Below are 13,588 nucleotides of genomic sequence, written 5' to 3'. Positions count from 1 at the left end.
ACAGCACTAATGTCTCAGTTGGTCTCAGAATTAAACAAGTGAATATTATGTAAGATGCCCAGTATATATCGCTGTCATATTTTCCACCCAGAAATGTCATTATTAACACACTCTGTTGTGGATACTAAGCAGTTTCTCTGGGTCTCCCTGGAAGACTTGGACTCATTTTGCCTCCTCTAGGCTCAGGAAATATTATTTATGAGAAAGTCAGCTGTGCATTCTCATTGATCGTGGTCTCTCATCTACCAACGAGCTATGCCATCTGGAGGTGCTGACCCACAGTGCGTGAGACACTATGTGTATTTTATGTTTCAATATCCGGCAGGAAAATAGAACTTATTTTCCAGCTTGCGGGCACTCATCTCACTGGCTTCTAATCTTCCCAACCTGAAAATCAGGATGTTCCTAAAAATTGAACAAACAAACATCTTGTCTGGCCACCTGCATAAGTTCCTGGGCTTCTTTGCTATTTTCCTCACATCTATTCCTCTCTTAATAGCTGCTTCTGTCGAATATGGTCATCAGTTCAGGACCACGTCCCAGGACTGCTCTGGGAGAGGTCAAGTGCCCTGACTGAGACCACACAGCCCGTAAGTGGGAGTTGACTCCTGAGCTTTGGCCCGAGTTTGTGGATGTAACCATTGTGCTATGCTGCCCCTTGACAGAGAGGTGGCAATAATGGAAATTAATTTTCATGAGGACAATGGGGATCATTTATTTAACACCTGCCATATATCCAATGTGCTAAATGAACCTCATATATAATCCTGGTGAATCGTCCCAACAACCTGAAGACTGGAATGGTCAGCTCTGTCCCCACCTGCACTGCCCATACACTTGCTCTGATTTACTTTTCTCTATAATATTTTTCAGCAGACAAAATATATTTGCTTGTTGTCTGCTCCCCCCCCCCCCACTAGAAATTGGAGTGGCCAACAGTGGCACTATTGACATTTTGGGATGGATCCTTCTTTGCCGTGGGGGTTGTCTTATGCACTGTGGGATGGTAAGTGGCATCCTTGGTCTCTACCCCCTAAGTTCCTAAAGCACCCCCGGACTGTGACAACCAAAAATGTCTTCAGACATTGCCAAATGTCCCTGGGGGGCAAAACTGGCCCAAGGTGAGAACTGCTGCTCTGCAATGTAAGTGCCACAAGGGCAGGGACACACAAGTAGTGATTTGGCTGAACTTCCTGCAGCTTGGGGGGTGGGGTTTGATTCCAAGTCTATCCAAGTTGGGATATACTCTTCCCATCAGGAGGTCACCAGGCTGGCCTCCCCTCACCCCAAAGTATCTGCACAGCCAGCCTCGCAATGGTTTTCGGAGATGGCTAGAAAGGCTTCCAAGAGCAACTCAGTCATGGCTTCATAATTTGCAGATGGCCTCATCCTTTGGGAGTCTGGATCTTATATTTAATTATCAAAGATTATTTTACCCAAAGAATGAAATTGCCCTGAAAATCCCCCTGAAAATTCCAATATTACATAGGTCTTCGTTTTTAGAAAATTCTTTTAAAAGTCTTTCTGAATAGATAAAATTGGAGAGTTCCTGTCCTGTTTAAAAGTTATGGGGTTGGGTTCCATTGTGTAATGGTTAGCACTCAGGACTCTGAAAAGTGATGGGGTTGGTAGACAAGAAGCTACACAAGGAATTTTAAAGTTAAAACCTACCCTCAAGGGGAAATCAAGTATTTAGAGGCTCAGAAAACATTAATTCAGCTACTATGTAGGGAAACTATCATTTTACCCTTGACGGGAACTCTGAGAGCTCAGATTCCTACCTCAATATTGCTGCGATTGGACTCTGGCAAAGAGAGCCGGAATCTGAAACGAAACAAAACAGCAAATGTCAACAGGAAAGTTTTAAAGAACGGAAGATTTAAAAACAACTCTTTCAGGTGCCTGGGTGGCTCAGTGGATTGAGCCTCTGCCTTTGGCTCAGGTCGAGATCCCAGGGTCTGGGGATTGAGCCCTGCATGGGGCTCTCTGCTCAGCGGGGAGCCTGCTTCCCACCCCCTCTCTCTGCCTGCTTCTCTGCCTACTTGTGCTCTCTTGTCTGTCAAATAAATAAAATCTTTAAAAAAACCCATTTCAATAGAAAGGAACAAAAAGGAAAGGGAATTTATTTTTTAAAAGATCCATAAGCCACTATTTTATTTATTTTTTGTTTTTTTAAAGATTTTATTCATTTATTTGACAGACAGACAGACAGAGAGAGCACAAGCAAGGGGAGCAGCAAGCTGAGGGAGCAGGAGAAGCAGGCTCCCCACTGAGCAGGGAGCCCAATATAGGGCTCAATCCTAGGACCCCGGGATCACAACCCAAGCTGAAGGCAGCTATTCAACCAACTGAGCCACCCAGGTGACCCATAAGTCACTATTTTAAAAAACCGCACAGACTGGTGAGGATATCATGTTCTAGTACACCTTTACCTGATATTTGCTGCTTAAGAAGCAGAGCTTTCTCTCAGAAGGCTTGGATTGTAACCAGGATGGTTTCCCCGTATGCATTTGCTCTAGAGGACTTACTGTTGGCAACTTGAAGGTGGAAGAATTTTTTTCCTTTTTTTTTCTTCTTTTTAAAAAAATTTAATTTTTTTCCCAGTGTTCCAAGATTCATTGTTTATGCACCAAGAAGAATCTTAAGAAATAATTTTCGGTGCTCCAGCCGAGCACCCCGAATGTGCCTCGTCTCATCTGATCTCTGGAGCTAAGTGGGGTGGGGCTTGCTTAGTACTTGCGTGGGAGAAATAGTCTTCAGGTCTTCTTGGTCTGAACTCCCAGAACACAGACTTGATTTGTCAGACATAGTAAGAGGAAGCAGTGGTAACCAACAGGGAGGATCCTTTCATATCACAGGTGGGGAAACTGAGGTCCAATTAATGGCAGATTTAGGACCAAAAACTCTGATCTCTCGATGCCCAACCCAAACCTCCCTTCCACTGTGGGATCTTTCCTCACTTTGCTTTCCCTCCTGTCCTTCCCTGGCTCACTTTTGCCCAGCCTTACTTCTGCATCAGCCTTCTTCTTCTTCTTTTTAGAAATTTAAAAAAAATATTTTATTTATTTATTTGAGAGAGAGAGAAAGAGAAAGCGCATAAGTGGGGTGAAGGGCAGAGGGAGACAAAGACTCTCCGCCGATCCCAGGACTCTGGGATTCTGGGATCGTGAGCTGAGCCGAAGGCAGACACTTAACTGACTGAGCCACCCAGACGCCCCTGCATCAGCCGTCAAATGGCTCCCCCAGTCTCCAGTCTTGGTCTTCTCCAATCTGTCCTCCACACCATTCCCAGAGTGAGCTATCTGGCAAGCATGTCTGAAGAGGACACGCTCCCGTTCAGAATTCTTTAATGGCCTGAGTCCAAGTCATGTAGGTGGTACCCAAGCCTTTCTGTATTTTGGTGTCCGGTTACCTGTTTACTCTCACTTCTTTTCATTCTCTACCCCGCATATTATACTCAAGAATCCTGAACTGGTTAGTGCTATGCTGGCTTATTTATTTTTTATTTTATTTTATTTCTTTTTTTAAAATTTTTTATTTTTTATAAACATATATTTTTATCCCCAGGCGTACAGGTCTGTGAATCGCCAGGTTTACACACTTCACAGCACTCACCAAAGCCCATACCCTCCCCAATGTCCATAACCCCACCCCCTTCTCCCAACCCCCTCCCCCCAGCAACCCTCAGTTTGTTTTGTGAGATTAAGAGTCACTTATATTTTGTCTCCCTCCCAATTCCATCTTGTTTCATTTATTCTTCTCCTACCCACTTAAGCCCCCATGTTGCATCACCACTTCCTCATATCAGGGAGATCATATGATAGTTGTCTTTCTCTGCTTGACTTATTTCACTAAGCATGATACGCTCTAGTTCCATCCATGTTGTCGCAAATGGCAAGATTTCATTTCTTTTGATGGCTGCATAGTATTCCATTGTGTATATATACCACATCTTCTTGATCCATTCATCTGTTTATTTTATTTTCTTAAGTAGGCTCCACATTCAGCCTGGAGCCCAATGCTGGGCTTGAACTCATGACCCTGAGATTGGGACTTGAGCTAAGATCAAGAGTAGGACACTGAAGCAACTAAGCCACCTGGGCACCGCTGTGCTATTTTATTAACGAGGCATTATATATCTGAGATTAAAAAATATATTGGCTTCAAAACACATAACAAAAATATCCTAAAAAATGAAAATTAATACATGTCCACAACAAGTTAACATTATGGTGACTAGTCACTTTAACTCAACTCCACTCATGGTTAAGTTTAAATTATATTTCATGTGGAATGCATTTGAATATGTGCCATATATTTGGGGCTGGGTCATTCAAAATTAGAGTGGATAAGGTCATAATGATCTTGAAACAACTGCAAAGTATTTCCTTGTATATTCCATGGTACCTCTGGTCTCCATGCTTTTTGCTCCTGCTGTTCCCTTTTTCTGAAATTGCCCCTCTCCTGTCTCGTTGACTGGTTCACTTCTTTTCAATGTTTAAGATTTAACTCAGGTGTTACCTCTTCCAGGCACCTTTCTGTTACGACATTTAAGGAGCAGATGGATATTAATGAAAGAGGTGAGCGCAACTGTGACCACTAGGTGGCGACCGAGTTCAGTCTGTTGACCTTTCATCCTCACACGGAGCCCCTAACCTGTTTCTTCCCCCTGATGTGGGGAGCCATGCACTTGTGGATGGCAGTCACGTAGGTGACTAGGCCCAGGACTATGGGACTGTGAATGTTTAACCCAAGGAAATTGGGTGCGTTCATGGATGACGCCAATTCAATGCCTATAGTCATAGGTTGGGTATATTATTAACCTAATAAGTCATGGGATAGACACAGGACATGTAGAACAATGGGCACCTGCAGAGTCACGTAGATGTTCACGGGCACCTCACATGCTCTTCGATAAGGTCACCTGTAGGGTTTATGATTGGTGCATAGGTATAGCGCGTGATGTGATGTTTGATCCTTATGTAAGCTTTGGGACTATAATAGGGGGCTAAAATTGTGGTGCGGGGTTCCCGGATCAAGATATGTAGAAGACTGACAATAAAGAAGTTTGCCACTCAACCTCGTCTGCGGGTCGTTCTTGCGGGTCGAGAGCGACACCCTTTCTTTTTTTTCTAACCTATTTCTTAAAGCACAACTACTAGGAACTAATTTTTATTACAGAACCACAGAGTTCGTGGGGAGAAAGGAAGCTCAAGTAGCCCTACCTTGCAGACATATAGAAAACACAGCTTATTCACAAAGTTTTAGAGGTTGACCGTCCTGACTGAAAACCAGAACAGAAGTACAAGCACTTAAGCCTGTCAGATGGTGGTGGGGTCAAGATCTGGGTCAATAGCAAATACAGCATAATGGAGTTCAAGTAGATCAAGGCACAGGCACTCACAATGCCGCTTCTCCAACCCTGTGGCCACGGCAGACGTCGAAAATCATACCTTGCACTCAATACTGCATAGTAATTGTTTATCTCTGTGTCCTCTGACTGTGAACCTGACTGAGTAAAGAGCATGGCACATTAAGGCACTTAGTGTTCATCCAGGCCTCTGTCCAGCAGATACTCACTGAACACTTAATACACGTCAGCCGTGTGGCAGGTGCTGGAGATCACGACTGTGAGTTCAATCAAACACGGCCACTGCTCGCACGGAGCTTAAAGCCTCCTGGGGAGGCACACAGTAATCAAATAAGCCCACTGGTGACGGTTTAATGATGAATTGAGATAAATGCTCTCAAGGAAAGAAAAAGTTCACTGAGGCCAATGAGAGAGGAACGCTATCTAAACTGGCAGGTGCAGGAAAGTTTCGAGTAAGGAAATACGTCCTTGAGAGCTGACGTATCAAGGGTAAGCGAGATTAAAAAGGCAGATTGGGGAAGGAAGAGGGGAGGGTCTGGCGGAGCTTGCAAAGGCCCCGTGGAGGGAACAGAGGCTAGGAAGAGGGTGCTCGGGAGGCAGACAATGGTGGTAAAATTTTGATATTTATCTTAAGATATCAGAGGCTATGCTAAAAGTTCGATATTTATCTTACGGGCAAGGAATCTATGGAAGTTTTTTTTTTTTTTTTAAGATTTTATTTATTTGACAGAGAGGGAGAGATCACAAGTAGGCAGAGAAGCAGGCAGAGAGAGAGAGAGGAGGAAGCAGGCTCCCTGCTGATGCAGGGCTTGATCCCAGGACTCTGGCATCATGACCTGAGCTGAAGACAGAGGCTTAGCCCACTGAGCCACCCAGGCGCCCCTATGGAAGGTTTCTAAAAAGGGAGATGATGTCTGCGTTTTGGAAAGATCACTCTGGCTGCAGTATGAAGAAAAGATGGGCAGCCTAAGAGGATTCCTAAGAGCTCCTTCTGTGCTCAGTAATGCTCTAGGCAACGGGAAGAACGTTCATTATATTTATGATGGACAGACAGAAGCTGCATGTAGAGGAAGGATTTGCAGAATAATACGAAACAGCTCGTCTTCAGTGCTCCTTTGTGGGTTTACGCTGACTTGCTGCAGGAATTCTAAGAATGTATGAAATGGTGAAGAAACCAGCACGGGTTGGAGGTAGGGGTGTGTGTGTGTGTGTGTGTGTGTTTAAGATATGGGGGTGGGAATAAAACTGCCCTTTGAGGGACACCTGGGTGGCTAGGTTGGTTAAGCTGCTGCCTTCGGCTCAGGTCATGATCCCAGGGTTCTGGGATTGAATCCCTCATTGGGCTCATTGCTTGGCAGGGAGCCTGCTTCTCTCTCTCTGCTTCTGCCTGCTTGTGTGATCTCTCTCTCTCTCTCTCTGACAAATAAATAAATAATCTTAAAACAAAAAAACTGCCCTTTGAGAGAAGCACGCCACCCTTTTTCTTAGCACCCAGTTTTTGCCTCTTAATCTGTGTGTTTCTCCTGCAGGCTCTAGATTTGGGAGGTAGAAACATTTGCCTTTCTTTATTATCTGTATCAAGAACACTGTAGAGCACATAATCAGCGCCCAAGAAATTCTCATGGAATGGATTATGGATAAATGAGTAAAGGGTGGGTGGGGAAGGGGTTATTGGAATTGGGGTGGCTTTGAAAGGGGCCAGTCTAAAGCAGAATGTTCATGTTAGGGAGTTATGAGAGGGAAGATTGGCTCGCTTGGAAGGTAGTCAAAGTGCTTGACAACCCCAGGCTGTGGATTTCATCCATGATGAAAGGCTTTTTTTTTTTTTTTTTTCAAGATTTATTTTAGAGAGAGGATGAGCGGGAGGGGCAGAGGGAGAGAAAATCCCAAGCAGATGCCTCGCTGAGTGTGGAGCCTGATATGAGGCTCGATCTCACAACCATGACTTCACGACCAGAGCTGAAACCAAGAGCGTCAGACGCCTAATTGACTGTGCCACCCCGGTGCCCCCAAAGAGGAAAGGTTTTCATGTGAGGAATGTGTTAAGCCCATTCCAGTCTTATTAAAGGACCCTCTTGAGGAGGAAGAGTTCCCCAGTGTTTTATCTTCACTGCCTTCTGCAGCCTGGAAATTCCCCCAACAAGTCTGGGAGAAGCGGAAGTCATTTGTTTTTCCTCCTCTAACAGGGGCCTCGCACTGTGACATTCCTGTGCGCCGGCCTCCGCGGTAGCTCAGAGGGAGGGTGGAGATGGCGGTCAGCCCGGGGACGAAGCCCGAGCTCTGGTGACCTGTCTAAAGCACTGTTCTGACAGAAACTGAATCCGTTCTTCCCAGACCTGTTTTCCTTTCTGGGTTTCTTTCCAGATGGCTGACATTGGGAAATGCTTATCGCCCAAGCCCGGAGGAGTAGGGCTGGGTTGGGTTCCTGTGTGCTTGTAGTCAGCTTTCTTTGCATTCTCTGAAGGTGTTGCCTGGGAGGGGTTGTAGAGTGTGTGTGTGCAAGCGCGCGTGCGCTGCTGTCACCAGTGTGGGGCACAGTTTGGGCATGTCCGATGCCTCACTTGTGGCAATGTCAAAATTGTTCCAGAGTTCTAAAGGGTCCAAAGATTCTGTATATTGGATTGCTTGAGCTTTGTAAGCTTAAAGGGGCACCTGGGTGGCTCAGTCAGTTAAGTGTCTGCCTTCAGCTCAGGTCGTGATCCCGGGGTCCTGAGATTTGAACCCCACGTCCGGCTCTCTGCTCAGCCAGGAGTCTGCTTCTCCCTCTCCCTCTGTTCCTCCTCCCTGCTGTGCTCTCTCTCTCAAATAAATAAAATCTTTAAAAAAATAAAAAAAGGGGGGGGGTTAAAATTCAGTCATCTGTATGGCGATGAAAAAAGGGAAAGTGTTATTTCATTTGGTCTCAGAAACGTCTAGTATATGGATCAGCCCGCATTGGGGTTACCTCCCGACGGAGCTGTGTTTGGAACAAAAGTCTCCGTTGTGGATGGACCAGTTCAAATCTGGTTTAGGACTCTGAGGGCCAACTGTAAGGCTTTTAAGGCCATCCTGACCTGTCATGTCTCTTGGGATCAATTTCTCCCTCTTATTTGGTGAAAGTTTGATCCCAAAAAGGGGAAAGAAAGTAAAACTCTACTGCTGGTAGTAACTAATATTTTTTGAGCACTGCTTACGTGCAGAACATTGTGCTTTTCAGACATTACCTCGTCTCCCCATAAAACAGCTCTGTGAATAGGTGCCCTGTTTTGCTGATGAGGAAACTGATATTTAGAGAGGTTGACTGACTTTCCCAGGGTCACACGGCTACCAAGCGACAGAGGCGGAATTCAAAATCAGAAACGCCTGGACTACAGGGCTGTGCTCGTAATGAGACGTCCCCACCGCGGTCACGGTGATTACTCGTACTCCCTGCTTTTGCTTTCATTTCTTCCTTCCCTTCGTTTCTCAAGGCGGCTGTGTGCCAAGGGCTGTGTGCTTTTTCTACCGCAGATCACCGTCTGCCTGTGGCTTCTCTTCCTCTATCAAGTCTTCACACTGAGAAAGGACATGCTGCCTGCTTCAGTTCCGTGTGACTCCACGCTCATGGGTTTCCTCTTCTGGGCAAGAGTGTTCACTGTCTCAGTCTTCTAAGTCTTGGCCATGTTTCGCATCAAAGGCAGTATAATGTCGTAAGTGAACACCCAAGGCTGTGAAAACCACTCACCCAGGTTCAAGTTCTGCGTCTGCCATCCAGTAGCTCTGTGATGTGAGCAAGTTAGTCGACCTCTATAAATGTAAAACCGGGATAATGAGCGACCTCCAGGTCTGTTCACTGAAGCTACAGATGTCGATTGAAGACCGTGCCAGGTCCTGGAGATCCACGGTTGTGCGGTTTAAATGAAATGATATGTGTGAAGTTCTTGGCATGGGACCAGAAGACAGCAAATACTCAATAATTAAGTAGTCATAAATACTAGGACAAAAGGCAGTTTCTCTAATAACCGTCACTGGGCGGGAGACACGGGAATGAGGTGTTTCCTGAACAGGGTTTTTCTGACTGGGGAACTCTTGCGAGGATCTTGTAGAATGGAGCACCTTCTTCCCCGGGATGAGGCCAGCCCCAAATTTTAAGTAATAGCCATAGTCAACCTTCCTGAACACTTAAGACGCACTTTACATGTATTAACTCATGTATTCCTTACAGTAACCCCCTGAAGTGGGTTGTATTATAGCCTCATTTTATAGAGAAGGAAATGGAGGCCCAGAGAGGTTAAGTAACTTGCCTGAGGCCCCACAGCTAATGAATGGCAGGGTGGGGATCTGAACCAGCTAGTCTTGACTCTAAAGCCTCCGAGCTCACTGCGTCTTTAAACTCACCACACTGGATTTGCCTTGATTTCTCTATCTCCTGTCTCTGTAGCCAGCCGTGAGCAGCTCCAGAAAGAGACACATTCAGGCAGGGGATGTTTAGAAAAGTGTTTCGGGGGTTAGTATTCTGGGAGCCCAATTTGGAGACCCCCTTTCCCAGGGTTTTCTCGGGGATGCTTCACCGATCCCCACCCCACTTTACGCCTCTCCGCACTGTGCCTCTCTGACCTCACCCAAGACCACAGCAGGCCATAGGTCTGGAAGAGCAGCACTTGCGGAACCGGGAGTGGCCGTTGCTGGCTGGGGTAGTCGTGTGGGAGGTGGGGCGGCCATTCCTGCAGCCACAGGGAAGGCCCCCCTTCCGCGCAGCCTCTGCTCCTCCGCGGTCTCGCACGGGCCGCCTTGGGACTGAGTGATGCCTGGCCTATCCACCATACCCTTCATCCTCCTGCTGCCCGGGGTCCGGCACAGCACCCCCAGCAGGAGCCACCCCCCGCGACCTTTGCAGCATGACATGGCCTTGCTCAGAGGGGCCCCATGCTTGGTTCAAGGCCCTGCTGTCCCCATCTTTAAATTCTTCATAAGATTCTGAACCAGGGGCTCCCCATTCTGATTTTGCAATGGGCCTTGCGAGTTGGATAGCTGGTCCTGCTCAGACCCCACGAAGGCCCCAGGAAACCTCCCCAGCACGAGAATCTGAAGGAGACCACAGGGGAACGCGGAGGAGACCCCAGGAAGGCAGGAGTCTTGACCTCAGCTTGTGTTCACTGGGTCAAAGCACGCTTGTGGGCTGCAGGAAGCCAGAGAATGGGCCCGCGCATTTCTTTGGGTGATGTGAAGCGAGCGGATGGCAATCAGTTTTGCAGTTCCCCCGTGAACCTAAACCCAATACCCTCTGAACGTGCCATTTCTTACTGGGAGGATCGCTGGCGAGGAGAGTCCGCCCAGCGGAAGCTCAGAAGGGGACCTAGTCTCTCTGTTCCTTAAGGTCTCTCCCACCCGCCTGCAAGCCTGAAGCCCCACCCGCACTAAGTCCTTCCTTCCATCCTGCCTGTGAACCAGGGCCCTGCTCAAGGGCGCACGTGGTTTCTCCCTTCTCAAGAGCTTGCTGCCTCGGTTAGCGGCCCTGCCTCCCTTCTCCCACCTCCCTCCAGATTTCCAGCCCCCCTTTCCTATCGGCGCTGCCCTCAGGCTGCAGATGGAGGGTGCCCGCGGTGGGGCAGCTCGGTCAAACTGCACTGCAAGTTCTCTCCTTTCCCGTCTGGCCTTGCTCTGACGCTGCCGAGCTCTCAGCGGCCTCCCTTTCCCTCCTCCTCTCCGGCTCTCTGGCTTCCATCCTCTCAACTGGTAGAACTGTCATTTCCAAGATGACCCATCAAGGTTTAGAGTTTCGTCAGCCTTGACCTTATGCAGGGTGGGCCACGGTATGATTTGGGGGGCCCTGAGGCAACTGTTGCCTCTGGGAGCCCTCCCTCCATAAAGAAATACTAAAAATTGTATTTTAAGACTATGTTGTTATAAAGATAAGTATAGTCCAGCCTGGATTGTATTCATTTTTAAATTATTTTAAAAATACACTAAAACGTTTTCATGGGTCCCTAAAGTATTCATGGGCTCGAGGTTCTGTGCCTGCTGAGACTAATGCGGAAATCAGTCCCGTATTGTAGAGCTGGGTAGAAAGTAACAGAGTCTTCTTGAAATCTTTTTTTTTTCTGGGAAACCATACTATCTATCTTTCTTTCTTTCTTTCTTTCTTTCTTTCTTTCTTTTTTTTTTTTTTTTTTTGTCATTTGTAACAATATAGTTACAAAGATAATTTTAAGGAGGAAAATCTCACTCAATCCCGTATCCTAATGGCACTCTTTGTGATTCACTTCCTCGTCCAGATGGAAAGCTATTTTACATAGCGGACTGCTGCGTTTGTGCCGTTTTCCGTTCTGTTTGTCCCATTTAATATCGTTTTGTTGAGGGCACCTTCTGTGTGTCTGCAGTAGTCTTCACAACCATCTGCTGACTTATGGTGATTGACTTACTTTTCCCCTCTGTTGGTTTCCTGTTCTTTCTCGACTCTGCATTCTCTGGCCTTTGTATAGCATTTCTTCCCCCTTCCGTGGGTTTCATCAGAGCCATCTGGTCATTCTGAATAGCATTTCCCCTCCCCCCAGGTAGTCTCATTCATGGCTTCGACTGTCGGCCCTGCAGCCTCGCAGGGCGGAGGAAAAGGGGCTTTGCAGACGGTTCTTCTCCATGGCAATCACTGTCCACAGTCTATCCACGTGACCCGCCCAACCCCTTCCATGGCATGCTGCATTCTCTGGAGAACCAGCTAGGCCATGGGCCGTGGTTTTGTTAAACTCTACGGTCTAGTAAGGGGTCAGGGTGTCAGAGCCTGCAGCTACCTCAGGGACGACCCGGCCCAACTTCAGTATTTTACAGACAAGGAGACTGAGCCACAACGAGGTTCCTAGACTTGCTCCTGGTTAAGCAACCAGTGACCAGGGATTTGACACTTTGTTCCTTGACCTCCTTCCTCAAGAGCACGTTTCCTGGAATTGTTGAGGAGGGTCTTTAATTTATATCATGGTACCACTAGAAAGTGAATTTATATGATGGAATTATATTTACACTTCGGCTGCGCGTTTTATCTGAACAGCATCTAATGGGAGGAGAAAGAAAGGCTCCACCACAAAGTTTTAGTGAAGCCCGTAGTCTGACGTCATCGGGATCATGCCAAGAGGAGTACCTAAGTGATTCATGTTCTATCCGGTGGTAACTTCCCCCGTTCTGTTAAAGTTCGCTTTGTCTCTGTGGTCTGCTGAATCACTTACCGCTAAGGTTGTCAACAGTCGAATCAATTAAACTTACCTGTTCAGAGATAATGAGCAGACCAGTCTTTGTCCCAAAATAACCAGGCCAACACTGGTGCTAGCAACCTGCAGACAACAAAAGCGCTCGTTACTAAGGGGAATGAGTCTGTCTATTTTGGCCGCAAATACGCAAATACAATTTCTTATACTGGAAATACCAGAAGCTCCACTTTTCCTCTTATTGCTAGAGATACTGGGAAGAAGCAGATCTGAAAATGCTCTCTTGTGGGCAGGGAAACTAACTATTAACACTTTTTAAGAATCTCCCTTAAATTGCTCTATTTTTTCCCTCACCTTTCTTCTCCATGTACTCTGTGTGTGTGTGTGTGTGACATTTCGTGTAGAATCACTGTATTTGTCCCTTTCCATTGGGCTGTGTTTGGCCTCCCTCTGCTCAACTAACCTTGAATTCTACTGACTTATTTTGGGGAAAAACAAAAGAAAGTCAGTGATCAATGTAACTGCAGCTGAGGGAAGGGCGCGTAGGGCGTGGGGGAGGGGGAGAGCTGTTTTACCATGGGGGGGTATGAGCACCGCCCCCCCTGCCCCCCCGCCCCGTCCCACCCCTGTCCTCACCACTAACTGACAAATCAGACCTCACACTCCCAGACACCGAGCAGAGCCCTGTTGGTCAGTGGCCCGCTGTGGGAACGGGACGGGTCTCCCCGGCCCGCCCTCCTGCCCCCACAGGCCTTACAAAGTCCATGGACACGATGGCTTCCGCGGTTGAGTTCTCGGTCTGGGCGAGGAGCACGATGGAGGCAGGGATGTCCAGGGTGAAGTTACCCGGCTGCAGACTGATTGCAGGAGGCTCCGTTGCCATGACTCGCACCATGAAGGGCTGGGACAGGAGGTAGATCTCTGCGATCTGCAAAGTTCAAAGAATAAAGTGGAGACCAGGGAGCTGGGTTGATGGGAAATCACACGTTTGGGGTAGCCTGGGTGATTAAACTTTACGTCATGCTGTCAGAATAGAAATAAAGCTCTTCGGCAATTATACCAC

At 47.2% G+C, this 13,588-nt stretch overlaps 1 protein-coding gene across 5 annotated transcripts in view; it reads right to left on the bottom strand.

The window, feature by feature from the left end:
- Nucleotides 1–13,588, bottom strand: part of BPIFC (BPI fold containing family C) — a 40,534-nt gene that overhangs the window by 4,131 nt on the left and 22,815 nt on the right. For all 5 annotated transcript variants that reach the window (XM_032346470.1, XM_032346472.1, XM_032346474.1 and 2 more), the window contains exons 12-14: nt 13,283–13,453; nt 12,584–12,651; nt 1,782–1,824 (exon numbers count right to left, since the gene is read on the bottom strand). In XM_032346470.1, coding sequence (XP_032202361.1) covers nt 1,782–1,824; nt 12,584–12,651; nt 13,283–13,453 — 282 coding nt within the window. The remainder of the gene's footprint in view (nt 1–1,781; nt 1,825–12,583; nt 12,652–13,282; nt 13,454–13,588) is intronic.

Source organism: Mustela erminea, chromosome 6, assembly GCF_009829155.1.
Source record: "Mustela erminea isolate mMusErm1 chromosome 6, mMusErm1.Pri, whole genome shotgun sequence".
NCBI lineage: Eukaryota > Metazoa > Chordata > Mammalia > Carnivora > Mustelidae > Mustela > Mustela erminea.
Note: the sequence above shows the minus strand (reverse complement) of the source record. Positions and strands in the feature narration are given on the sequence as shown.